The following is a 27012-nucleotide window of genomic DNA, read 5'->3' as shown; positions in this document are numbered from 1 at the left end:
ATGGCAGACAATGTTGTAACATTTTTGTTGATGAAATTGAGTGATCTCTTAACTCAAGAAGCAAAATTATTATGTGGAGTAGAAGGAGAAGTGAGGGCCCTTCAAGACAAGCTCGATTGGATGCGTGTTTTCCTCAAGTCCGTCGATGTTAGTCGAAGAGAAGATGAAAGAGTCAATCTTTGGGTTAGACAAATCCGAGATGTTACTCACCATGCTGAAGATGTTATCGATGAATTCGTGGCGAAGATTAGTACTCAAAATCAAACTCATGTAAGTACTACGAAGTCGCTACGTGGATACTTCAGTAATTGCATCTCTTGCACTCAAAAGTTACCAATTCGACATGAACTTGCCATTCAAATTGAAGATATCAACTCTAGGATTGATGAAATCGTCGTTAATAAGTCCAAATTTGGGATTATTGAAAGATTAGATTCGGGTGGAGAATCTTCGGTTAGGAATCGATATGGTGAAGAGAAGAGAGCTCCAATAATTGAGGAATCCAATGTTGTGGGATACGAAGATAGCATAAGAGAAGTGAAGGCATTGTTGATGGGAGATGAGGCACGGCGAGTTGTTGTTTCGGTTGTTGGTATGGGTGGTCTTGGGAAGACTACTTTAGCCAAAAAAGTTTATGAAAGCAAAGAAATTAAGAAGTCATTTGATTGTTTTGGTTGGGTTTATGTGTCTCAACAATATCAAATGAAGGAGCTCTTACAGAACTTATTGATCGAAAAGCTTGAAAGTGTCTTGTAAAGATCAAGAATCAGAGGAGGAATTGAGAAACAAGCTTCACGAGTGCTTGCAAGGTCAAAGATACTTCATCGTGGTAGACGACGTATGGAGTATTGAAGCATGGGATGAACTAAACTCTGCTTTGCCGAATGGAAGTATGGGAAGAGTGTTGATCACCACTCGAAACAAAGAAGTAGCTCTACATGTTGATCCTTCTAGAAGACTTCACGAATTGCGTTTCTTAAATAAAATGGAAAGTTGGGAACTATTCTGCAAGAAGATCTTTCCGCTAGGGCATGTTGATGAAGACATATTCCCACTTGAATTGGAAGAGTTGGGAAGGAAGATGGTGGCTAAATGCGAAGGATTACCTCTAGCAATCGTCGTGTTAGGAGGATTGCTTTCAAGGAAAGATAAGACACTAAGTTCTTGGTCTAAAGTAAATAATGGTGTAAAATGGCAACTTAGTAATCATGGAAATAGTTCGTACTCGTGTATGGGTATCTTAGCTTCTAGTTACTATGATTTGCCGGAGAACTTGAAGCTATGCTTTTTGCATATGGGTCTTTTCCCTGAAGATCGTGAAATCCGTGCATCCACATTGATCCGGTACTGGATTGCAGAAGAATTTATACATAGAAGAGGAGAGGAAATATTGGAAGACGTTGCAGAGGATTGCCTTGAGGAACTAATTCATAGAAGTATGATTCAAGTGGTTAGAAGGAAATCAGATGGAAGGGTAAACACATGCCGCATCCACGATCTACTTCGTGATCTTGCCATTAGAGAGGCTAGAGAAGATAGGTTCTTTGAAGTTTATAGAAGCGGAAATGACTTTGGTAAGCCAAGTAAGTTTCGTCGACTTGCTATTCACGAGGGACATCATCCCATTGAGGAGGTGGAGTTATGCTTTTCTCAATACCGTAACATCCGTTCTTTAATGTGTTACAGGATTGCTGTCAAAGGTAAACCATTCTATAGATTTTTATGCACAACTCTCAAATTGTTAAGAGTGTTGGAACTAGACTTAAATGACGGTCGATGTGTTAGTGCATTACCAGAGGAGATCGGAGAACTTATACATCTAAAGTACTTGGGATTAAAGAGAACTAGTCTCAACAGTATTCCAAACTCCATAGCTAGACTTATAAATCTACAAACTCTAGATATGAAAACTACTAGTCTTGAAACCATCCCAAGTACTGCAATTTGGAGACTATCCCAACTAAGACATCTAAACATTCATGGATTTCCTTGCATCTCCATCAAAGATTATTACTCGAGCAGAATTTTCTCGGGGGTTCATAATTTAACAAATCTTCAAACATTGAGGATGACTTCGGGTAGTTGGATAGAAGGCGCTAGGTTGGGCGAGTTAAGATTACTTAGAGATCTAGTAATTATAGGAAGTCTAGTTCCTTTCAATGAGGAGATGTCCGAATCTATCGAGAAACTAGACTCACTTCGATTGTTAGAATTACATTGTAGTGAAGAAATCCCAGACCTGAGGCCCTTCTCAAACCACAAATTCATGTACAAGTTACTCTTAGATGGAACCATATCAAAGCCACCGATAACACCCGATGTTTTTCCACCGAATTTAAATAAGCTAACGTTGTCAAGGTCACGATTAGAAGTCGACCCAATGGAGGTACTAGAGAAGTTGCCAAACTTGAAGATTCTCGAGTTATTATTCGATTCATACGTTGGGCAACGATTGGTTTGTTCTAAAGGAGGGTTTGCTAAACTACAAGTCCTACAAATATGTGCATTAAAAGGATTAGAGGAGTTGGTAATGGAGGAAGGAGCTTTGATAAGCCTAAGATGTCTAGTGATTGGAGGTTGTGAACTTTTGAAAATGCTGCCTAATGGATTACAAGATTTGAGTACAGTTGAAGAGTTGAAGTTATTTATGATGCCAGATGAATTCACTAACAGAGTTAAAGAAAATGTTGGGGCTGATTGGGAGAAGATCAAACACATTTCTTTTGTGAATACAGGGTTTCACAATTTGAGGATCACTGATCTTCATAAGACTCTACGCGAATTATACACAATCGAAGGTACATATATACGTATGTGTCATTACTTCTGGTTAGCTAATTATCATTTTATGTATGTTATTAGGAAGTCGAACATACAAAAAAAAAACGATTGGTCAACCGATCTTTCAGCCTCTACTAGTCTCTAAGAAATAGCATATAGTCGTCGCCGCCCTTTTAGTGATAAAAAAGCGAACGATCGATAACAAAAAAACATTTCCAAAGACAGGAATACCCTTTTTAATTAAGTACTAAAATGAAATTCTAAATATCGGTAATCTATTTTTAGTTTAACATTTGGTTCGCTATTTCTGTTTGATCGTTGTTGCAGATGCTAAGTATCCACAGGATGTCTCAATGGTATCGCGTTTGTATAATTGGCGTGGATTCAATGCACAATAGCAAGACTACCGGCCAACACTTGGTTGCACAAGTGGTTGATAGTGTTGACGTAAACTCCAAAACCCTGGGGCCATGTTTGGCGCACGGGAATGGAATGTGATTCATGGGTATCGCATTCCCAGAATCAATTCCTGAGAATCAGATTATTTTAGCTTTATGTTTGGCTTTACCAAGAATAGGAATACCATTTTTTATAGACTCCTAACTTGGTGTTTGGTTCGTATAGGAATAGGAATGTAAACTTTTATAAAAGTCATATTATATCTTTTTTACTTAAACTACATAAATTATATGTCAATTTTGTTATATATATTTTAATCATATTTATTTGTATATATATGAAAGAGTAAAGCGAGACACCAAATTAAGCAGTATTTAAAGATTTATTTAAAATAAATAAAGGTATCAGCTAATTTTTTTTCTTTTAAACATTATGAAATCGATTTGAATAAACAAAGAATGAGAGATAAGAAAAAAAACAAGAGATAAGGAGAGAGTTACGCTCGAGCAAGAGAGAGTTGTTATAGTGGTGGCTGAAATCCTAAGTTTCTAATATTTTTAATTAAAATATCATGTGAAGGAGAATTTTGTCCATAGATATTAAAGCAAATCATTCCCGGGAATGAGAATCACAAACCCACCCCCCTCTAGAGGTGAAACTAAAGACCACAAAGACCGAAAGACCAGTGAAGACCGAACCAAACCGGACAAAAAAAAATGGACCAAAAAAATCCAGTTTAGAAAGGTAGGTCCATTTTTATGGAGTCAGTATTTATGTCCGGTTTGGTCCTTTTCTGACAAGCCCGTGGGTCCCGAACTGAACCTATTAATGTTATATATATTATCTATACAATCAAGTTAGACGTTATTTATTGAAATGCTTAAATTTTGAAGTCATTTAAATTAAAAAATTTATTTTTGAATAATCAATCAAGTTAGGCATTATCTTTTATTGAAATCTGTTGCTCTTGTTCTCATTTTTGTCCCGATGTATTGTTGAGTGAAAGAAATTTTAGCATTTATTACTACCATTGTTTTTTTTTTGGAAGACGACTATGATCTACGTAAGTCGTGATATTTGGCATTTGATACATCATAGATGTGATAAGCTCGATAACCGCCCACTCAAACGCTAACAAGACCGGGCCTATAGCCCAACAAGACAATGGCCTGAAGCCCAACAACATTATTTATACTCTAATAATCTCAATTCAAATAACCAAAAATTCTACCTTCTCTGGTGATTCGAACCTGGGACCTCCAAGGCTTTGTGGAGTTTATGTCAACACCTTGGAACCACTTGGGCTACCAACTGTTGACTATTACTATCATTGTTGGATCATATTCATTTGATTTCTTGCATACAATATTAGTTTCAAAATAATCTTTTGATTGTTAATATTTGGTTAAAATAAAGTTTAAATTAGGTTTAAACTGAAAAAACAGAACGAAAGACCAATTTCTAAATGAGTGGTCTATTTTATTATACGGGCTTTCTGGAGTTTATGTCAACACCTTGGAACCACTTGGGCTACCAACTGTTGACTATTACTACCATTGTTGGATCATATTCATTTGATTTCTTGCACACAATATTAGTTTCACAATAATCTTTTGATTGTTAATATTTGTTTAAAATAAAGTTTAAATTAGGTTTAAACTGAAAAAATGGAACGAAAGACCAATTTCTGAATGGATGGTCTATTTTATTTTATACGGGCTTTTGGTCGGGTTTTTTACATATAAAAATCAGCGTATTATGACAAGTACAAAAAACCGGCCCGGGGTGGGCCGATTTTCCCCTACCACCACCCCCCTCCCCCCTCCATGGATTTGCTATTACCCCATTTACGGGGAATCCCATTCGTAGAGGAATAGGACTTCCCCTGCATTCCGCGAGCCAAACATTAGTCAAGATTGTGATTCCCATGAATCACACTCCATTTCCACGTGATTCCTACACGCCAAAAATGACCTCAAAGTCTTAAATTCGATTCCGAAAAGAGGTGGAATCCATAGTTATTGAATTGGGGTTATTAAAAATATAAATGTTAATAAGTTTGTCGGGTTTTAGGTTGTATGTTGTTCAATCTTAGGCCCCTTTAATTATTGATTTTTAACTTAGGCAGTTATCGTGCTTATCTCATCTTGATGATTCATCAATACCTTGTAATGACTAACGTAGATCGTGGTTGATTTATCAAAAAAAACCATATAACATGTAAATGTGTGTATTTCTATAAGTATAACTCCAAATGAATAACGGATGGTGTTCTTTATATAATCAAGCTTTTGAATATTTTGTTGATGTTGCTAATCCGTAAAAGAGTGGGATTACAGTGAAAAATGAATACCCGATCGAGCTTTAGGATATTGGTTTGGATTATAGTGACAAAATAGGGGTTGATCTTAGCTCAAAAATTCATGAAGAGAAGTGAAATTCATGGAAGAAACAAATTAATCTTAAATTTGCTTGCTTCCTACTTTTGCTCCATTGTTAACCAAATATATTATCCTTTCATAGTGTCAAAATTTAGTAAAGCCCCAGCCCCCAAGGTCCATCATAAGACCTGTTATGTCATGCTATTAAATGAAGAAATGAAACTCATCATAATCACCCTAGAGTAATATCTCAAAACTCTAGATAATAGTTGTCTTGCTTTCAAACCCTTCACATATGTATAAAGATGAAATAGTCAGTCTCGATAATAGAATAAGATTACATAGATTCACGAGATTCGGTTGGTGAGACCTACTCCATATGAAAGAATAGGCCGGTCATTTTCACTATGAATGAAGAACAAGATTATAAAAATTTCTGAAGAGTTTTAGTATTTGTAACTCACAAGAACCCTACATTTAGCCACCTCTAACTCTTTTCAAAACCAAAAACAAGATACATATGTACATTGATAACAACCCTTTATAAATTATAATTAGGCATTTATTTGAATTCAAAAAGCATTTTAGTACAATCTTGAAATCTCAACAAGACAAATTAAACCTATGTAGACAAAGCTATTGCTCTTGAATAAGTATTATTAGCAACTGTTTCATTTGAATCGAAAGGAAAATAGATTGGGTAAAGCTCGTACCGAACGTAACAACTAGTATATTCGGGGCGACATCCTTTCCTGTTCTTGCAAGCTGTGTCAAAATTTTCGATAGCCGTAGCCAAACACTGACCACATAATAACTGGGACAGATCCCTAGTACATTGGACTAAACCATAAAGTGTTACAAATGGTGATAACTTGACCTTGCCTTTACCAAATCCTCCATTACCTTTAACCAAAGCTTCTGCTGTAACATTATCCATTAATGATCCTAAAGTTGTCGCAAAAGCTTCGTAATCTCCTGCAACGTTTTCGGTGTTATAGTAAGTTACACCATTAGAAGTATCTAACTCTCCGTAGAAGTTGCGAATATCGTAACGTAAAAAACAGAAATCAAACAAGAGTCTTGAATCGGCTTGGTTTGGACAAAGGGTTTGAATCTTCTTTGCTGCATCACTTATGCAAGTTGAGCATTCTTTAGTGTTAATAACATCTTTTCTACATTGGGCAAGACCGAAAACTTGGTTTGACCCAGTTCCATATGAGAGAAAGGTGAAGCCATGGAGGGAAGTTTGGGAGACTAATTTGGGCAATAATTGATTAATATTGTTTGAGATTTTGGTGTTGTTTATGATCTTGGAGTTATTACAGTAGCTCATATAATATATTTCATCACAAGTGCAAGTATGAAGGAGAAGCAAAAGGAGGATAAGATGAAGAACAGAAGCCATTGGTTTGGAATTTAGTCTGATTACAGAAAGGTTCAAGATAGAAGATATCTATATATAGACAGAGATTGAGAAGTGGAGTCTGATTTAAGTGTGCAGACATTATTGACTTTGGGTAGTTTTCTCTATCCTGGAATTATGTTATCTTTGAATTGAAATTTGAGTGTCTTATTTGACTTTATATCTGTTTGTTTGTGTTTTCCAATTTCAGTGGCGTAGAATTGTTCATTCTAAATATTGAAGATTTCATCCTCTCTGTCTGCCTCTCTCTCTCTCTCTAAACACATGAGAATCATGAACATGGAAGAACAGTCAAGTAGACTGCAAGCAACTCTTGATTGGTAGTATTTTGGCACCATTGTTCTAATGTGGTACCACCACTCCACTTAAATTAGTCATAGCTAACTTCTTGACTTCAACAAAAACAAAAACATGTAAACGGTGACCGAATGGATGCGCAACTAGGCCTCATGAGGGGCCAAAAGACGACTTTCAAGACTCCGTAACAGCTACTGATACATTTGGCTAGAATAAAAAACATTCACATTTAAGTCTTGATTTTAATATGTTTGTGTTTTCTTATTACATTTTATTCTCGGGTCATGGGACCCTAACATTGTCATTCGCAAGTACGTCTAGAAAATCTCATATTAAGCAAATTGTACTGACTGCAAGTGTCTGGCAAAAGTATCCGAATTAATCTAAGAAAATATATTGAAAACAAGTGTTCATGTTACATTGGAAATGCTGAACCGGTAAGAAACTACCGTATGATATGATTGAACCTTGTTTTGTTTAAACAACAGCTGCATGCAGAAAATGAACGAAATTGCAGGACATCATTTTCACCCTTTAAGAAACTAAACCTACTACCAGGTACAATCAAGCTAATGACATTAGGGCACAGATCTTATACCTATTAAACCATGTTTGAACTGGCTCCACTACCAGATGAGAAATTGAAGATTTGAAATTTCTAGGGTTTTCTTAATGAAGATGCTGCACCCATAACTAGTGCCAAGACAAGGCCAAGACCGGCACCAAGAGATGCACCTACTGCTGCAGCTGTAATGGACCCTCCTTTGCTCTGACCATCTCGGCCTGTATCTCCTGTCAATGCCTGTTGTCTTGCCAATTCTATCAATAGTCTTTCTCTAGCAAGTTCCTGTCAGATAAAGATATAACAGGTTAAAGAATGAGATAGCAATGTTCGACGACTAACCATTTGTGACTGTAAAATACAAATTTATAGGTCTAGAGAAAATAGTGGCATGAAATAGTGAACGTATGAGTAGAACTCGTCCTATAAATCCATCAAATACATGATAAAACTAGGCCATCTTTGCTATTCCAACAACCAGCATCAAAATAAAGCAGCTTTTGAAAAGCACCCTCGAACTACTACTTAAAATCTGCTCTGCAAAGTCGTTGCTTACAAATGAGAAAGTTACACGAATATATAGAACAGTTCAGATGAAAAACTTACACATACATACACCCACTAATATATAGTACTCGCAGCCTAACTGATGGAACATCTTTACCTGGAAAGAATTCTCTTCATGGCTTTGAAGAACCCTGTGCACGAGCTGACGTAGAGCATTTACCCCCTCCACGGGGAGAATTTGGACTTTCTTCTGAAATGGCATCCGAAGTAGGTTAATAGGAGCAAAGATAAGATTTTGTGCAGCCAGCTTCCCTTTGCCATCTCTATCATCATTTGCACCCTGTGACTGAAGACTGATTTCAGCACCGGGCACGACATAAGGGCAGGAATTGACAACTTTGGTTGTACTTGGTGATGCTTGATATGCCTGTATAACAGAACTAATTGCAGCCTTCTGCTGGTGCGCACTAACTGAGAACTTATTAGTTATGGCAAGGACCCAAGGGATCCCAAGTGCTTTGGCTTCATTCAATAGAAGTGAAAGTGCTGGGAATGGCTGTGAAGCATTCGGTTGATTGTACCTCGGGATCTTGTGGGAGAGGTTGTGCACAAGAACAATCAAATCAGTCTTTCGGCTAAGATCACGAATTCCCATCCATAACTCATCCCTGAAACGAGCAGCTTCTAGATTTAAGTCCTGTAGTCAGACAAAAGGTTACAATTACTCCCGGCTTTACCTCTGGCCCAAGATGACAATGTGAAGTATTGCTTACCAATCTCTTCTGGGAATAATGTTTAACAATTACTGTTCCAAGTAAATATTTCATGTTTTAATAGTTTCTAACGAAGTAGTTCATTCTCCCCAACTTAGAGCCCCAAGCGGTTTCTCACAATCCCAAAACTCTGTTTATGCACCTATAAGCTATAAAGGAAAGGCTTTTAATGGAGTTCTGCTTGAAGCCACATTATGTCTAATGGAAGCATATAGATCACACGAAACTTGTACTTTTTTACTAGAACATGGTTTATCAAAAGTTAGGAGACAAATAGTTGAAATCCCAGCGTCTTTCTATGTATTAATTCTGAGACTGATTGTCTTAAGAATTGGAAGTTTGATACAAGAAAACCTAATGATACAAAAGCTAAAAGGAGAATGTCTTTATCAGTGGATAACTTTCATAGACATGGGGGAAATGCAGAATAATATAATGTCAAAATGCACCTCACCATCGCCGCATCCCGGGTATCATTTTTGCTGATTCCCTATCATCGTTGATAAAGAATATAAAGAGTTGGCTGGAGTAAAATCACATCTTGTAACATAAAAGAGAACGTACCTGTAAATTGACCCCAGTGGAATCTGAATAGCATATCCCACCAGCAATGCCTTCTTCATTATCTATTTCTTGATGAATACTTTCAAGACTGATGGTGGCCAGTGCTCTGTTCTGACCCGTTATTGCCTTGAAGAGTGAAGTTTTTCCAGCTCCCTTAAAGAACACAGATTTATAAAGCTCTCAAACCAGTGGATTTTATCTTCATTCAGACAGCACATGGGGCAAAAATGATTAGGTCAAAAGTCAATACCTCAAGACCAAGCAAGCGGACCCTGCGAGTTCTCACATATACCTTCTTGAGGACTGTAGCAAAATCACTGGTACAGAATATGACAAGATCATCTAAACCTTCAGGTGTGATGTTACCTCTTTCATGAATTGGTCCAAAATTATTTTTCTTAATAGGAGTCATAGATTCTGAGTCCATTGATGGAAACCCAGGCAATAAAGGATCCATCACTATCTCATGCTTCGGTGGACGTCTCGACGGAGCTTCAACTATGACCCGCATTTTCTGCAAATCTGGTTGTAGTCCATGATTAGAAGAATAACTAGGCACTAAAGGTAATGATTCCACTGTTGTTGAACACCTGTATTACAAAAATTCCAAAAGTTAATTAAGTGTCACTGACCACTTATTTCGGACACTTCGCTCTTCTATGATTTATCATATATATATATATATATATGAAACTTGGGTTATCTATAGTATGTTTGGAAGTTTTTTTTTTTTGAATGGTCAGCGTGCCTCAAACCCTTGACCTTTAAAGTGGAAGACTAAACCTCTTACCACTCGAACCAAGTGTTGTTAGCAGTTTGCAAGTTTACTGTGGTGAGACAGAAAATGCCGAAGCACTAAGGAAAATAGTTAATTACCAGTTACCATTTACTTGTGCCTGAACTACAGAGCAAAGATGTAACCCATAACCAGATATATCAACTTTCAGAGGTTCTCCATTCTTCCCACCAGGAACACCACTCCAACCAAGGGGAGCAATGGAAGTAGCAGTATGGATAACAGGGGGATCTACAATACGCCCAAGTTCTACAGAACCAGCAACACTGAGGCCAAGCCATTGCTGTAAATTTGGGAACTGTGATAGCTGCTCCACTCCCAAGAAGGGAGAACTACCACACATGAACAACTCGTAAATTCTGCACAATAGAATCAGCATAAATCATGACAAGGAAGAAGCCTTGACCTCTAGTCCGAATGTCCAAATAAAAAATTGCTTGATATACCAATCACCTATCTCAACGATAAATAAAACTGTTTCTCAAATTTGCACAATTATGCAGTAATATACGTTGCCGATATCGTTTCCAGATTTAACAATGAGTAAATTTAGTTTAAAAATGACCACGGAATTATTTATGATTCACTAATAAGACATGCAAAAGCACTGAGAACGCAAAAGGCCAAAAGTACTAAATCTCACTTCTGAAAGCGGGCTCTATATGACTTCATTGAGTGTGACTGCAAGCGCTCCCTCAATTCAGCAATCACTGATCTCACCTGCAAATACCTTTGCCAGCAGAAAGCAACAAAGATGAGATGATGCAGAACTGCTAGGTTTTTGCATTAGTAGCTATCTAGAAAAAGTTCTTTGAATGCTACTAACGGCAGATGTTTAAAAATAATATTTGCCGTTTCACAAAAAAACAGATGTATTGACTGACCCACATTAAGTAACACGTGGCATATGCCAGACAAAAAGCTAAAACAACAAATTCTTGTTGAAAGGAAGCTCGTACCGATGTCAAATTTGAATATTCAGCATCAGAAAGTAATTCCACTGATGAGTTCCCCAAGAGATAAAGCTGATTAATCAAAGAGCAAGGCATTTCCATCAGATTTCTTTTCTTTTTTGAAATTTTTTTCTTTTTTGAAATTTTGAATTAGTATTTATTGCAAAAGAATGTTTTTTGGGCTAGAGGTGGCTATGATACATCATAAATTCATAATAGCCTGCCTCCCAATGCAAAAGAAAAACATTATACGATTTTGACTTAGCCCATTCCAGAGTCTTGCTCCACGCCTCCACTGGAACAATAGACCTTTTACATCTTCTACTCCTAGAGCATTTCCATCAGATTTCAAGAATAAACACATTCATACTCCAAATAAGTATCGATGCAAGAAGAGGCTTCAGATTTTGAAAGATTAGCATGAATTTGGTAATAATATGTACGAAATCTAGATGATAAACCTATTTTGGCGTGGGACCAAAACAATAGAGAACCCTCAGGTGCACCTAGAGAGGCAACATTTCACTTGAATATCATTATTAACATAAATTTGGTGCTAAATTAGAAAGCATGAAGAGTTCATATTGAAGAGTATAAGATAGAGAAACAAAAACACTTCAGCCCTTATAGCGAAGAACTAAATATAATGATGTCATCACTTGGTTGTGATACGACATTTTATCTTTTTAGCGTCATTTTACTTTCAAGGGTGGAAATTCAAAAGATACTACTTAACTCCTCAGTGCCACAGACAATAAGAGACTGTCTCGTTGAACATGGTCACTGTTACGAAATTACTCATTCAACTATGTCATTGAATTCACACGTAATATAGAATGAATAATAATTTCAAAAAGTATAATCATACAATGTATGCGGAGAAGTAAATAACTTAGTATTTTGTTTCCAGTATCTTTTAAGTGCGCACCAACGTTTACTCAATTGAGAAAAACATCTATAAGTACCTGTCCGAATGGTACATATGAAGGTAGAGAAGGCATTCTACGCCATCTCCCGTAGTCACCACTCCTACTGTTACTTTTTTTGCCATTCTTTGCTTCATCGGAAGATCCATCATCTGTATCAGAGATTGGTTTAAGAGATACACCATCAGATCCCTCTTGAATTTCAAGTGACTGTGGTACAGAATCTTCATCCATCACTGATGTCATCCGGGCATCAGTAGCAGAAGATTTCTCTCCTGGATTATCAGTTACTCCTTTAAACCTATTCAGTTGTTTCCTCACTGCATCTAAAGGCACAAGGTTTGAAAGTCTCCAAATGGATTTCTCTACAGGCCCTACACCAAGCACAAGTTGCTCTCCATCAGTCTCTCTGGATCTCATTTCTCTCGTTCTCTTTGATCCCACCTTTCCTTCTGTCATCGATGAACCAGACATTCCCAAATCGACAGTTATCTCTGCCGGTTGTGAATTATAGTGATGAAAATATGCAGGAGATAATATACGGGGTATCAGGTCTTCTGGAATGCAGTAAGTTTTAAAATAGTTTCGCCATCCTTTTCTATGAACATAACTGTAAACGAAAAAAATATAGTGTTACGAGAAAATAAATACGCTTCTTAACAAAAAAAAAAAAAATAAATAAATAAATACGCATAATCATTATCATAGAAGCAACCCGCAAAGATATAGTTGAAACTGCTTCCAAAGATCTATTTATACTACGCAATAAATAGCATTTCACCATACTTTGTGTTCTTTATGATCACTGTATTGACATTAAATTCTAAACTAGAACTTGAACAAGTAGTGGAACCCAGCATGGCTGAAGAAACTATGAGTTCTAATCTATCTAAATGTACCCTATTAACACAGAACATGTCAAGATACTTACTCTCTCAAAGCTGCATTTCCAACTGGGGGTTGTGAGAATGTGATACATTTGACCTGAACTCTTCCGTTTTCTTTGGGCGAAGATGAAGCAGCAATAACCCTCAGAATGGCAAGGGTCGCCAGTGCTGCTACCTACAAAGACATTACATTCAGTAGACAGGAGAAAATAACAAAGAACACTTGGAACTAAAAGTGATTGTGCTTACCGCACCGCCAAGTGAATGTCCACATAAAACAAGCTTCTGGTTCTTTTTCTGTGCCAACTTGTATAACTCCAAGGCTGGTATACCTTTAGCCCGGGCCAAGAATCCCTAGATGTATTACAAATAGAGCTCATGAACATTAGAACACTATGAAATCAATAAGAAATCTGAAGATCATTCACGGCATAAGGTTTTAATGCAAAATAGTTACCCGATGAGCAGCAGGTTTAGGCTTTTGATTCATTTGGTTGACCTTTGGTTTTAGCATCTTCCCAGTAGTTTCTCCATTCTTGTTTGCATTATCAGTTTGGATAGATTCAACGACTTCTTCTCCTTCAATATCTTCTGCAGTATCCTCGTGAAATATGGCACCCTGCAGTATATTTGCGTCTGCCATGACATCCCTAAAGAAAAGGGTAAAAAATGATACCTTTTTATTTAAACAGAGAATATGACATTTTAACCAAGTCTTCAAGAATTCAGATAAGAATAAGCAAGTGGTACTTCATGCTCACTTGTACTGTTTCGTTCCAATGAAGGAAGCAAATAATGTGTCACCTGCTTCAGCCAATAAATACCTGAAATAAAAGGAATGGATGGAAATCATACAGGACATAAAACTAATAACAGTAACTGAGAGCCAATTACAAGCATATAATTGCTTGGCGCATCACTGCTCAGAAGTCAGAAGTAAATGATATTGCTAGATCAGTTTCCCCACCTTCATTTTCGTGTCCATGGGATGGAATTAGTCGGTCATATGCGCCTTAGCTTTCTGAAGTATCAATCTGACCATTAATTTTCGTCTGATCCAATTTAGGATGAGGTGAAAAAATGACAGGATGCTATACCGTTTTCACAAAAATTTAGCTATTATCATCCAGATATGGAGACGTACTCCATGATCGGAGTCATTCCATAACATATATAGTGTTAGACAAGCAGCATATAAAGTGCACGCAGGGCATAGGTATCAGAAAGTCAGCAATTTAAACTCGTTTCAGGGTGTACATGTGATGGATTCAGAAAGAATCTAATCGATGAGATCACAGTGGAAAGAGAAACCTACTTCTGAAATCTCAATATCTCATTATCCTAAATCAGTAAATTACCTAATTACTTTCACACTGTCATAAATCTAACATTTCAACTCTACAAGAAACAACTTCCTTCTGTTCAAGGCAATAAAATAAGCATTTGATTTATATAAATCATCAAACTGGTCAATTTCCAGCATAAGATTAATTTCCCAACTTCTGAGACATTTTAACTCGATATTTATGGTTCCAATATTGCGAAGAATGACTTTATCTAGTTTAGCAAGTATTTATGGTACTAGCCAAATACAAATGGAGACTCCAGAATACCTGTGAGGAACATGATCTAAAGAAGGTTGCACCCGCTCAAGAGAAACAACTTGTCCTCCAAAATCAGCCTTAAATTTGTTCACTACACGAACAATCTCAGAGGCAGGCCCCTGCCACAGTTTAAAGGATAACAAGTCAAAACCCATACAAATTTTAAGTACGATAACATTGAGCAGGAAAGTTTCCACACATCATGCCACAAATCGGTCAGAGTAAAAATAATTCTCAATATCATGAATAATCCTGAAATCAATTTCAGAGTAATCTATGTGTCGATTATTCGATCAAATTATTATGGATGAATTAGGTTAGTATTTCGCTTTCAAATGTTTTCATATTTTAATAAGGTTTAAGCTTTATGTAAGTCTCCCATTAAGTACTCCCCATACTAGATCTTCTTCCTCCAAACTTTTCCAACAGTGACATTGCACTTTCTAGTACCAATACAATGTAGATTCCATTTTACACACAAATTACCTAATTTCACTTCCAATCATTATAGGAACCAAGATTTTGTAAGTCTCCCATACTAGATATTCTTACACATAATCCAAGACCAAGTTAATTCCAATCAAGATCAACAAAATCCCCAATTTAATCAGAAGAAAAAAAAAAGTGACTACATTCAAAATGCCCAATAACGAGTAAATTTCTGAACAAAAGAATTGAAATTAAGCAAATACCTTGTAAACACACTCAGAGAGAACCATACAAGAAAGAATATCTTGTAAATCAGAAACAGATTCAGCTTTAACAGCATGACAAAGATCTTGAAGTTGTTTTCTCCTTCTCTCATACTCTTCATGAAGCTTCTTCTTCTGTTCTCTATCATTTTTCCATGGCCACTTTAATTGAGGGATAAGCCATTGAACTTTAGGGATTTTGTTTCTTTGATCTCTGATCCATGATTCTACTCTGTTTTGCATGGATTCCATCCATACAGATTTTCTAAGAGAGAAACCCTAATTTGAATCTCTTCTTTCTTCTTGTGTTCTTCTTGTGTTCCTACTGTTTGATTTTGAGAAATGTGGATGAACTAGAGAGAGAAAAACTTTGTCAGTGAAAGTATATACGAAGGCATCAAGAGAAATAAAGGAGACACCTTTTCTATAGAGATTTCCGTCACGCGATTGAACAAACTACAAATTTCATAACTGATACCATAATTAGGAATTATTGTCTGAGAGGATAAATCTAAGGCCCAAAAAAGGAGCCCAAATACCAAATCCAACCCAATAGGGAATATTATCTAAAAAAAAACTCAAAAAGTGATTTTACCTCTCTATCCCTCCAAAAGAAATGCTTACCTCTCCTGTCCCTCACTCATTTCCCGCCCAAAAAAGCCAACCAGCCTCTCTCCTTTCCCACCTGACTTGATATGACCCAAGAGACATGCCAGCCTTTCTCTCTTCTCTCTCGGTCTCCGCGCTCTCTCTCCTCATTCAAACCCAAAATTGATTAAACAAAACCCTCTCCATCTCTCTCTCTGAAAATTTTGAAACGATTCCTCTCTATCTCGATCAAACGACCAACCACAGCCATTCAAAGCTGCCTCTCTGTCTCTGTCTCTATCTCTTTTTCAAGCGAAACAACCACAGCCATTAACACCTACATTCGAAACGTTACCGGCGAATCTCTCTCTATCAAACCTATTTAAGCAACCTGATCTACTCATTTCTCTCTCTATTTCGCTCTCCTTCAACAAATCTGGTGCTTCTCTCTCGATTTCTCTCTCTTTCAAACACAGGTACGTCTCTGTTCTTCATCTAAATCTTGTTACTCTCTCTGTTTTTCGTAAATTTTTAGGATTGTTAAAACATTTTTGGGGTTTCTTCTTTCAGATCTTTGTTTGTTGGTAATATTTTAGGGTTGTTGGTACAGTTTTAGGGGTGTTCGAAAATTTGGGGGTGTTTTAAAACAATTAGGGTTTATTATTTCAAGTTCAGTAGTCTGATCTTGAGTTTGTGAGAAAACATTTTGGGTTGTTTTTCAAAAAAGTTTTAGGGTTAAGTTGCTCTACAGTTTGTGATAAAACATTTTGGTTGTTGTTTTGTGATTTCGGAAGCATTTGGGCGTTTATGGTTCTTCATCAAGCTTCTAGGTTAGGTTTGTTTTAACATTTAGGGTTGTGATCCGAAAGTTAGGTTTCTGTGGAGACATTTAGTACTTTGCCTTTGATTTTTGGGGGTCTGTCTTTGTTGATGAAGTGAATGATTTGTTTTATCATTCTGGGTTGTGTTGAAGAAATGTTGGATTATGTTTAGACATTTTGATAGTTGTTTGTGATTTCGGAAGCATGCATCTTCACAGAAAGGTCATTTGGGTGTTTATAAATCTTCATCAAGTTTCTAGGTTAGGGTTGTTTTAACATTTAGGTTTATGTGGAGGAATTTAGTCATTTGATTTGGATTTATGGGTGTTTGTCTTTGTTGATGAAATGAATGGTTTGTTTTAACATTCATGGTTGTGTAAAAGAAATTAGTATATGTTTAGACATTTTGGTTGTGTACATACATTCTGTGTTTGTTTGAAACATGTGGAAGTCTAATACAAAACATAACTAATTTTGCAGATTACAAAGATGGTTAAAACAAACACAAAGAAAGGAGATGGTCCTGAAAAAAAACAACAGACTCCAGTGAGGGCTAGCCCTAAAAAGAGGGCTAGTGAAGAACCATCATCTGCTGGGCCTAGCAAAAAAGGCAAGAAAGTTGTTAGTCCTAAACAAGCCAAGGTATGTTATTGTATACACATCTTTGACCATGTCCTGTAATTAATGTTTGTGTTCTCACATTTCTTATAATGGTTTGGCATATTTGTTAGTGTGTTGTCATTCTGTAAAATGTTGCTTCAATTAGAGATCTGTTATTATTGTGTAGACCATTGGCCTAGGCTTATTGTGTAGACACATTAAAAAATGATCTGTCATTACTTATAGTGATGTAGCATTCAGTTTAGTGTTGAACATTTTGTTGATTGCCCTGACATTTCTGTTACTGTTTGTGTGAAACATCGAGGGTATACTTCGAAGACGAGAGAGCCGACGGTGGAGCCTCAACCAACAGAGGCTAGGGAACAGATGAAGAAAACTACTTTCAATTACAAATGTAATTTGAAAGCAGTTTATAAGGTGGCGCGGGATTGTAAATGGGACATGACTGACGAGCAAAAGAATATGGTGTTTGCTTCCCCATTCGGGGCCTTCTTTAAGGCACTGACCAGTGGGAGTTTCCGAAAGGAGAATGTGATGGAGAAGCCTAACAAAGCCATATACGATCTGCTCTACTGCTTCGACAAACAGAGCCAAGCCTTCAACATCGGAGGGAAGATGATTGAGTTCACTCCAGGAGATGTTGCTTTGCTGTTGGGAGTCCCCATGGAATGACAGGTTTACGAAGCATTCCCAACAAATGTCACCATAGATGTGGCTAAGGACCAGTTTCTGAGCAAGTATTTCAGAGACTGTATTGTAGAGGGGAAGTCTGCATCGTTTGGGGGCCCGAGCATCGAAAGGGCACTGAGTGTGGCTGCCAGAACAAAGGCTCCTGCCATTGAGTTCTTGAAACTCTGGATCATGTACATGGCAGCAACCGTCCTCTTTGCTTCAGCGGCCGGCTCCTCGGTGGTCGGGAGTTTTTATCACTATCTCCAAACGGAGAGAATGATAAATAGAGTTTCATGGCCGAGAGCTATTCACTCCTACATGATGGAGAGAATCAACAAGCACTCGGAAGACCCGGCCAAAGCTTCAGGCTGCCTGACTCTGCTGCACGTAAGTATTCATAATCATGCACTTAAATGTTTCATAATTTCTTATAATGATAAAAGTCAAATTAGTTTGCTCTGACATTCTTTAATATGTTTCATCATTATCTTGGGGGACTTATATAATGCTGAAACATTTTGCAGAATGTTTGGGAATGTTATAATATGTTTTCCCATTCCTTGTGATGATACAGAAAAACACTTCTGACCTATTTGTGTTTAATTTATTTGCAGTACTGGTATTGCATGCACACCAGGATCCATGAGGACCTGGTAGAAGAAGTAGGGGTAAGTCCTAGAATAGCTCGATGGATGATCGAGCCATTCTTCCTCAAAGGACTGGAAGAAGAACTGGAAAGCATTTCAGAGGAGCAGGTAATTTGTTTTAACATTTTCTATAATATCTCTGTGATTTGAACAAATGTTCTAACATAACTGATGTCTGAGTGACATTGTGTGAAATGATGGAGCATTTTCATGAATTTTTACACATTTAATTAAATGTATGCATTTTTTGGGAGGTGTTGAGATAATAACCATATGTATCCCTCCTTGTAGGTGAAGGTGGAGTTGGTGTCGGAGTCTGTTGAAGAGGAAGATTTGTTAAAGTTCACTGAGAGGGTGGTGGTGGAGATGAATGATGAGGAAGTTGAAAAGTTGAAGGAGGAAGTTGAGAGGTTGAGAGAAGAAAATGTGTTGGTTAAGAGAGAGAATGAGATGGTTAAGAGAGAGAATGAGATGGTTAAGAGAGAGAGAGAGAAGTATTAAGAGAGGAAGTGGAGAGGATGAAGAAAGAGAGAGGAGAGAAGAATGATGTTTTGCAATTTGATTTTGGTGTTGGAGGGGAGGTGGATGTTCGAGACGAGGTGATTGGTCGAGATGAGGTGATTGGTGGAGAGGAGGTGGAGGGTGGGCAGGACGTACAAGGTGGACAGGAGGTGGAGGTTCGACAAGAGGTAGAGAGTGGAGATGGTGGAGAGAAGATAGTGGAGCAGGAAGTAGCCCCAAAAAATCCGGAACAAGTAAACGTAGAAGCCCGCAACGAACAAGAAAGTGATGCCGAAGCCCAAACTGGAGAAGCGGAAATAGACAACAAGGGTAAGAAGGCAATTTCTGATGAGTTGGTAAAGGGTCAATCTTCAGGGGATGTGCAAAACCAGGAGCAGACAGAGAGCCAAGTTGCTGGGTCAAGTGAGTAAATGCTCACGCAATTCTTTACTACTGTTGACATTCTTGTCTTTGCTTGATAAGAAGTTAGAAATGTTGAAGCAAAAACCAGAATGCTTCAACATTTAACATTATGTTTTTAAATCAGTTTACATTTATAAAAGAAATGAATATTGTTTTTTTAGATTTAAGTTGGTTTTATTTCTAGTTTATTTTTTTTAACCAACGTATTAACTTGTGTGGAATCATTCTATCTTCTCTGAAATTCTTACTTACTTGTCAGATGATTGGTATGAACATAAATTGTTCCGCCATCGTTACAAGTTTTTTGATAAACGGTAAGTAAAAGAGTTCTATCGTACTCCCACGATGTCTTTTACCACGACAATTGAAGACTTTCTTTTAGCACGAACGACAGTAGAGTGGTCGGCTAAGTAATAAATAGGAAACAAACAAGTAAGTGTTCTTCTCCGCATAAATACGTAAAATGTTAGAACATCCGTGATAACGTTTATATATATTGATCAAGAATTGGAGAATGATTTTTGTTAAGATTTGGTTTTCTATCGAATGTTGACTAGTTAAACGTGTGGTGGTGGGAACAGGTGAAAAGCAATTTCCAAGTTTTTTGAATGTAGGTGAAAATGAGATGGAAGAAGTTGACTTTCAGTTGACTTGGCCTTCAGCTTTCTTTTCAGAGGTTTGTGAGGTGGCCAAAGAATATGAAAACTATGAGATCGTGGAGAATGAAAGTTCTTCTGAAGACGATTTTGTAGATAAGCCAAAGGTTGAAATGTCTGAAGTTGTTGAAAAGAAAGAGAAAAACAAACAAAACTCTTTGGTTAAGAGGGTTAAAACTCAGCCACGAACCCGAACTATGACCGAGAAAGCAAAACAACTCGAGAAAAAAAAAACAATTAATGTAGAAGACATTGTAGAGTTGGGAGCCGGAAGGTCAGAAGAGGAGAAAGGTCAGAAGCTTGAAAACTGGAGAAGAAGCCCAGTCTGGAAGAATGTGAAGGAACAAGAAAAGGGTCTCTTGCAAGAATTCCTCAGGAAAAGTGACAAAAGGTACGAGTAGGTTACTGTAATGTTCATGCACAGACAATAATGTTTGAACATTACTGTTTGTGTTGCAACATTTTTATTCGCTTACTGTAATACCTTAGCATTCCCTGAAATGTTCTAACATTAGAAAAGGTGACACTGTTTTTTTCCAAATTTTGCAGTACGAAGGTCTGGTTTAGTGACGGGATTAACGACATCTGTGGGAAGCAGCTCGATATGTTGATGATGAATCTCGAATGCGATTCACAAATAATTAACTGGGCGAGTTCCTTCGTCACTAATCACGAGAAATTGAAAGAAAAGTGTGTGCTATGCCTCCCATCCGAAATCTATGTAAGTTAAGTGATTCGAATGTTTTCCTATCATCATCTTTTATATGAGTGAACATTTTGATAACTTTGTGTTTGTTCTACAGACAATGATAAAGTCTGAGGTCAACCAAGCTTCCATCGAACAAATGCTCAATCGTACGTTGAGTAATAATGCTGGGAAACCGGAAATATTATTTGTGTGTGCACCAATCTGCCAACCAACAACGAGAGACACCGCAAGGGGGGGCACTGGACACTCTTGATATATAATGTATTTCTCCATCGGTGGACCCATTATGATTCGATGTCATTTGATAAGAAGATGGTCAAGGAGTGTTTCGAAAATGCCAGGGAGTACGCAGCATATGTGGAGGATGTAATGGAAGAGGTGGGATTCACAATGTTTGGAACCCAACAAAAATATGCAGATGTTCTTGGGGAGCCAGAATTCCCTACTCAGGGAGAAAAGTAAGTGTTTTCACTCTTTATTTGTTCCAACATTATGATGCATGCTTTAGTTTGTTTGAAATTGTTCCAACATTCCGCGAAATATTATTCCAAAACCCTTTTATGTTTTCAGACAATTGATAAAAAGACACGTAATTATTATTAATGTAGTCTCATTTAACATTATGTTTCAGTATTGTCTGTGACTGTGGAAACATTATTGGTTATGCTTTAACATTTCATTTGTGTCTTGAACAGCCCGGATTGCGGTCTGTTTGTAATTTTGAAAATTGAAGAGCTGGTGGAAGACCGCATGACAACAGGACCCAAACAGGGTACACAAAACTCAGATTGGGTTTCCCTTGCACAAAGGAAGAGGGCTAAGCTCACCCACAACATATTGAAGGAGAATACGATATCTTGGAGGATGGCCCGAGCTTGAAAGTGTGGTTGCCCCTTCATATGTTTTTTTGTAAAGGATCTTTTAATCAAAAATGAAGTAGTTGTTAAGGTAACGGGTTATGTTCATATCACTAAACCCGAAACGACTTCATTCTTGATTAGATTACAAACAAATATGGTTTGTAAATTATTTTGGGATGTTAACAACATACAATGATTTTGGATGGGATATTTATGTTAAAACAATATGAAGTAAATTTGAATATATTATTATTTTTCTTCAACAACATGTGTGACATGCATTGTCCCCTTAGAGTTTGTTTCAGGGAAGAACATACACAGACATGTTAGAACATTCCTCTTAATGGTGGGACATATTGACAAATGTCTTGAGAAATATGTAATAATGTTCCTTCATTAATGAGAATGTATTAAAAAAAACTTCATAATGTTGACACATTCTAAATAATAGCTAGACATGTAAGGATTCATTCACTGAATATTTTGTAGAATGTTATAACATATTCACAAGACAAAAATATATGTACTAAAGACCAAAAGATTTTACTAAAACATTCAACACAATGTAAAGACAGTCTCTTACATGTTGAGACATATCGTTGAATGTTAAAGCATTTAGAAAAATGAGAACTACAGTTGGGCTCGACATGTTGCAATGTTGTGATAAGCGGGTTGGTTGCACCTGCGACATATTCTTTTCCTCCTGATAACATCTCCGGAACTCTGCAACCGTGTTGTACGTGGTCTCCCTGGTGCCCTTTTAACTAGTGGAGGAAGAGTCTTGGTTAATGGATCAAAAGTATAGGGTTCGTCAAAATTTGGAACGGGGTAAACACAATGTTGGTATGTGTTTCTGTAAGCCTCCACCGTCCAGACCGGATCGTAAAAACATGTACTATCACCACGAGTCTTGTTGATGCATAACATTGCATGTTGACACGGAAGCGAATTTACTTGCCAACGCCGACAAGAGCATGTGAGAGTACCAAGATTTACGGAATGGCGTGGAGTCGAATATACTTCATAAATAAGTGTGGATGCCTCAACGTATCTCCAAGTCTCCGCAACTTTGTATTTCGCTTGTTGCTCCAAGTTAATGGATGGGCAAAGAAATGTATTCCATCCAATAGCGGCGTCTCTATGCTTTCTCATCTTGTTCATAATCTTCTGTCTTATGGCATCCAACAATGCTGTAATAGGGAGAACGCGGGCTTTCTTTACCATGTTGTTGAAGCTCTCAGACAGTTGGGAACTGATGGCGCCATACCTGTAAGAAAACATTATAATGAATGTCACAACATTTAATGGAATGCTTATAATAAATCATGTCGTGTTATAACAGTGCACTAAATGTAGTAACATGTATCAGAATGACGGAACACTAGAAAGAATGCCCTTCCATAACAGAAGATATGATTAAATGTGAAAAAATAACTGAGTAAACTTAAAGTGTGCCGGTAACAGGGTTCATGGTGTTTCAACATTTCAACTGAAAAAGAGTAAACAAAATACCTATCCCCTGGGAAAAAGGAATCTGCCCATGATTCCGGATTAAGGGATTGGAAAAACCTCTCCACATTGGTTCCACCCATCTCAACCATTTGTTCAATGGTTGCGTGATACTCGCTCTCGGGTAATGCCCGTGCCGCCGTAAACATAAGACTCTGAAAATAACGTGACTGGCGCGCCCCATTACGTATTCTCAAGTTCAGATTACATCTTAAGTGCCAAACACAGAATGAGTGGTGAGCGGTGGGAAAAACATTCTTCACGCCTTTTAGAATTCCAGCATGTCTATCCGAAATAAAGGTGTAACGTTTTATCGGATCCACCACTAATTTCAAATTTTGCAGAAACCAATCCCAATTATGATCATTCTCAATGTCCACAACTGCGTAAGCAATGGGGAAAAGACCTAACAAAAAAAATACAAAATTAGTTCTGTTGATTCATAAAGCAATATTTCATAAGCATTTGCTGAAATGGCCAACCATACTTGGGAATGAGGAATGACATCAATAAATGACGCAACATCTCACCGTATGCCGCGTCATTGTAGATCATGTTCTTAACATTTTGTCAAGTGTTAGCAGGAAGATTAGAATGTTAACGTAAGATGTGAAAATGAAAACATACCGTCGTTTCCGTCCTTGGTAACCGCAGCTAAAATGCAGCCATTAAAACGAGTTTTGGCGAATGTTCCATCAATATAGATCACAGGGCGACAGTGTTGAAACCCAAGGATAGATGCGTGAAGGGCAATAAAAACTCGGACAAATCTGTTGGTAGTGGGTTCGATTTGCAAATCAATTATGCTATTGGGATTAGTAGTCGCCAAAGCATCTACGTACCACTTCAACTTTGCATAGGAATCACCTTCCTGCCCAAATACTTTGTCCATGGCTACCTTCTTACCACCGTAAGAAAAGTAATAGCTCAACTCAACACCGTAATCGTCTTGAAACTTTTCTTTAACTTCAGCCGTACTCCAATTTGGGTGTTTTCTGATGTCTTCATCCATTAGGTTGCCAACAAGTTTACTAGACAGTTTGGGATCCGTAGGTTTGAGAACAACATCGAGACAATCGTGTTTCGGTTCGTACTCTTTCAACAGAAACACGGATTTACATCCCAATGGTGCAACCCCGTGGACTCTCCAATTACATCCGGGTTTGGAACAAACGGCAGTCACACGACCTGGTTCATTCTTGATATATTTGTAGTTGTTCTTGGTTGCAATGGTATATCGACCAAGAGCGTGTCGAAAAGCTTTGACACCACCGGGGAATATTTGCCCAATCTCCGTAAATACGTCGCCCCATGAGTCACATACTAACTTCTTGTCATTATTTTGAGATGTAGAAAGTGACCTTTCAGTTTCCATACTGCAAAATTGAATAAAATGTTATGAAAGTATCATCAATTGTCTTAACAGGTTAACAAATGTTTGAACATCTAGTGTAATGTCGCGGCACCAAACAGAATGTACTAACATGCGTGGGAATGTTTAGTTATCAAGGAGAATGTCTTACAATTATATGAAATGTGTGAGTTTATGTGAAAATGATGGATAACATTCTACTGAATGTTTCGAATATGTGGTATAATCAGGTGGTCCAAGAAGCAATGTCTGATCATTCTATCAAATGTGGGTCAAAGTGATAATTCCATAGCTATGAAACAAATGTGTTAACACATGATAAAGTATTGTTAACATGTAACCAAATGTTCAGAAATTTTAGTAAATGTTAACACAAACTTTAAAGTTGTACCAGAAACAAAAATAATGTACGGACAACGAAAGAACTGTACGGACACTTCAGAAACTAAGCATTAGACAAGAAGGATGAACAAGAGCATGAAATCTCATAAAAAAGAGTTTCATCATCAACAGTTACCTGGATTTATAGGAGAAGAAGATGGTGATTCGAACAAGTTGATGGCTGAAGCAGAGTCTAGAAACGAACAAGTTGATGGCTGGAGAAGATGACTCGATATGATGAATGAAGAAGAGGGTTTGTATCTCGGTTTGTGTCTGTAGGTGATGACTGAACGAAGATGATGAAAATATTAGAGAGAGAAAGGTGAAAACGAAGATGATGATCGAAGAGATGATAACTGTAGAGAGATGAAGGTGGAAAATAGGGTTTGTGTTTCGGTTTAGGTAGAGAGATAAAGTGAAACAGATTTTGGAGAGAGAAAGTGAATCAGATTTTTGAGAGAGAAAGATATGATTTGTTAGGAGATGTTGGATATATGTAGGAGGGCAAAAGAGGGTTTAGAAGAAAATAGGAAATCTTAGAGATACGAGTTGGGCCTGGATTGAACATTGGGATGTGTATTTGGGTTTGATTTCAAATATTAGTTGATTTTTGGGTTTTGGGTGGGTTAATAATCCCTATTGAGTTTTTTTTTGTATTTGGGCCTTTCATCAAAATTTTCTTATTCTTTTAGGTGGCCAATCCCTTGGCGTGGCGCATGGCGCGACCAATACCCACCGATCTTGGCAGGGCCGTCCAGAGGTTTTGGAGGCCGAAGCGAGTGTTTAAGAATGTGATCCATTCGTTTCGCAATTTTTTTTTTTTATATCAGAATACTCTATATTTCTTTTTACACCTAATGTGGAGTTTAAGCATGAACTTGTATTCATAACTATGCATTTATGCGCGGGCGATCTGATTGAGTGATTCGAAAATTGACTCAGATTTGAAGCAAGTACTAGTCGGTCCTTATTCGAATTTTCGCTTCAGTGTTTGCACGAGCAAGTGAGCAACTCGGTAAGTTTGGTGAAGTTAATAGCTTGGTTGGTTTCCTTTTTCTTTTAAACAAAAAAATCAGAAATCAGAAAATAAAAGAATTAAGAAATAATGATTCATAAAGAAGATTGAAGTGAGAGGGCATAAGTTTTCACCCGTCTTTCTTTATTTCATTTTGGTGTTGTAGTTGTCTGATGCGGATAATGTTGATTCCGTTATGACGATGGTGGTGGTGGTTCTGGAGGTAGATTTGTAGTGATAATGTTTATGGTTGTGGTCGTGAAGATGTGGTGGTAGTAGTAATGTATATTTAGTTATCATGACGGTGGGGGTAGTGGTAGTTGTTTAGTTATAGTGAGGGGGAGGGGGTGGGTGATGGTGGTAAGAGAGGTTTGATAAAGTCGAACAAAAGTCAATATTTTGGTTTAAATGAAGTCGATAGTATTTGCGTTGCTAAATAGGTAAAAGACTTATTTTTTATTGCCAAACAAGGCCTAAGTTGTGCCAACTATAACGCAAAAAAAAAGATGCGTGGAAGGGGATTGAACCTAGGTTGTTTGGGCACCTTACCAAATCATTAACCAACTAAGCTAAAGTAAACTATTGGTTATTTCTTGAACTTTTATCTAAACATATAAACAAAATCGGGGGGCCCTTTACTTGCACTTTTTGTCTTTCCGGGAGGCCCTTTGACCCTGGGGCCCGAAGCGAGG

General features: G+C 37.4%; 2 protein-coding genes and 1 pseudogene across 4 annotated transcripts; 1 reads left to right on the top strand and 2 right to left on the bottom strand.

Moving 5' to 3' along the window:
* Positions 1-3477, top strand: LOC147539443 (putative disease resistance protein At1g50180; annotated as a pseudogene). Its single transcript, XR_015225694.1, has 2 exons — positions 1-2798; positions 3109-3477. The product of XR_015225694.1 is annotated as a putative disease resistance protein At1g50180 (transcript).
* Positions 3478-6101: 2624 nt separating this feature from the next.
* LOC147539442 (receptor-like protein kinase-related family protein) lies at positions 6102-7049 on the bottom strand. Its single transcript, XM_086643658.1, has one exon. The coding sequence runs from the start codon at positions 6964-6966 to the stop codon at positions 6184-6186; it is 783 nt and encodes a 260-aa protein (XP_086499784.1). The 5' UTR covers positions 6967-7049; the 3' UTR covers positions 6102-6183.
* A 604-nt stretch (positions 7050-7653) lies between these two features.
* LOC147539441 (lipase class 3 family protein) lies at positions 7654-16085 on the bottom strand. Of its 2 annotated transcripts, none has more exons than XM_086643656.1 (14): positions 15546-16085; positions 14863-14972; positions 14011-14073; positions 13707-13899; positions 13499-13603; positions 13294-13424; positions 12402-12972; positions 11443-11508; positions 11127-11203; positions 10564-10842; positions 9938-10277; positions 9688-9840; positions 8508-9047; positions 7654-8128 (listed from the first exon to the last, which is right to left on the bottom strand). In XM_086643656.1, exons 1-14 carry the CDS (start codon positions 15795-15797, stop codon positions 7940-7942), a joined length of 3069 nt encoding a protein of 1022 aa, XP_086499782.1. In that variant the 5' UTR covers positions 15798-16085; the 3' UTR covers positions 7654-7939. The 2 variants fall into 2 exon arrangements, with proteins under 2 accessions (XP_086499782.1, XP_086499783.1); XM_086643657.1 differs by having other exon boundaries at positions 14011-14270; positions 15546-15923.
* Positions 16086-27012: the final 10927 nt, after the last annotated feature.

This window comes from Eschscholzia californica, unplaced genomic scaffold (genome assembly GCF_041429995.1).
Source record: "Eschscholzia californica isolate CP2 unplaced genomic scaffold, dmEscCali1.0.p SCAF_5, whole genome shotgun sequence".
In the NCBI taxonomy this organism is placed as follows: domain Eukaryota; kingdom Viridiplantae; phylum Streptophyta; class Magnoliopsida; order Ranunculales; family Papaveraceae; genus Eschscholzia; species Eschscholzia californica.
This window is presented reverse-complemented; position numbering and strand designations above follow the sequence as displayed.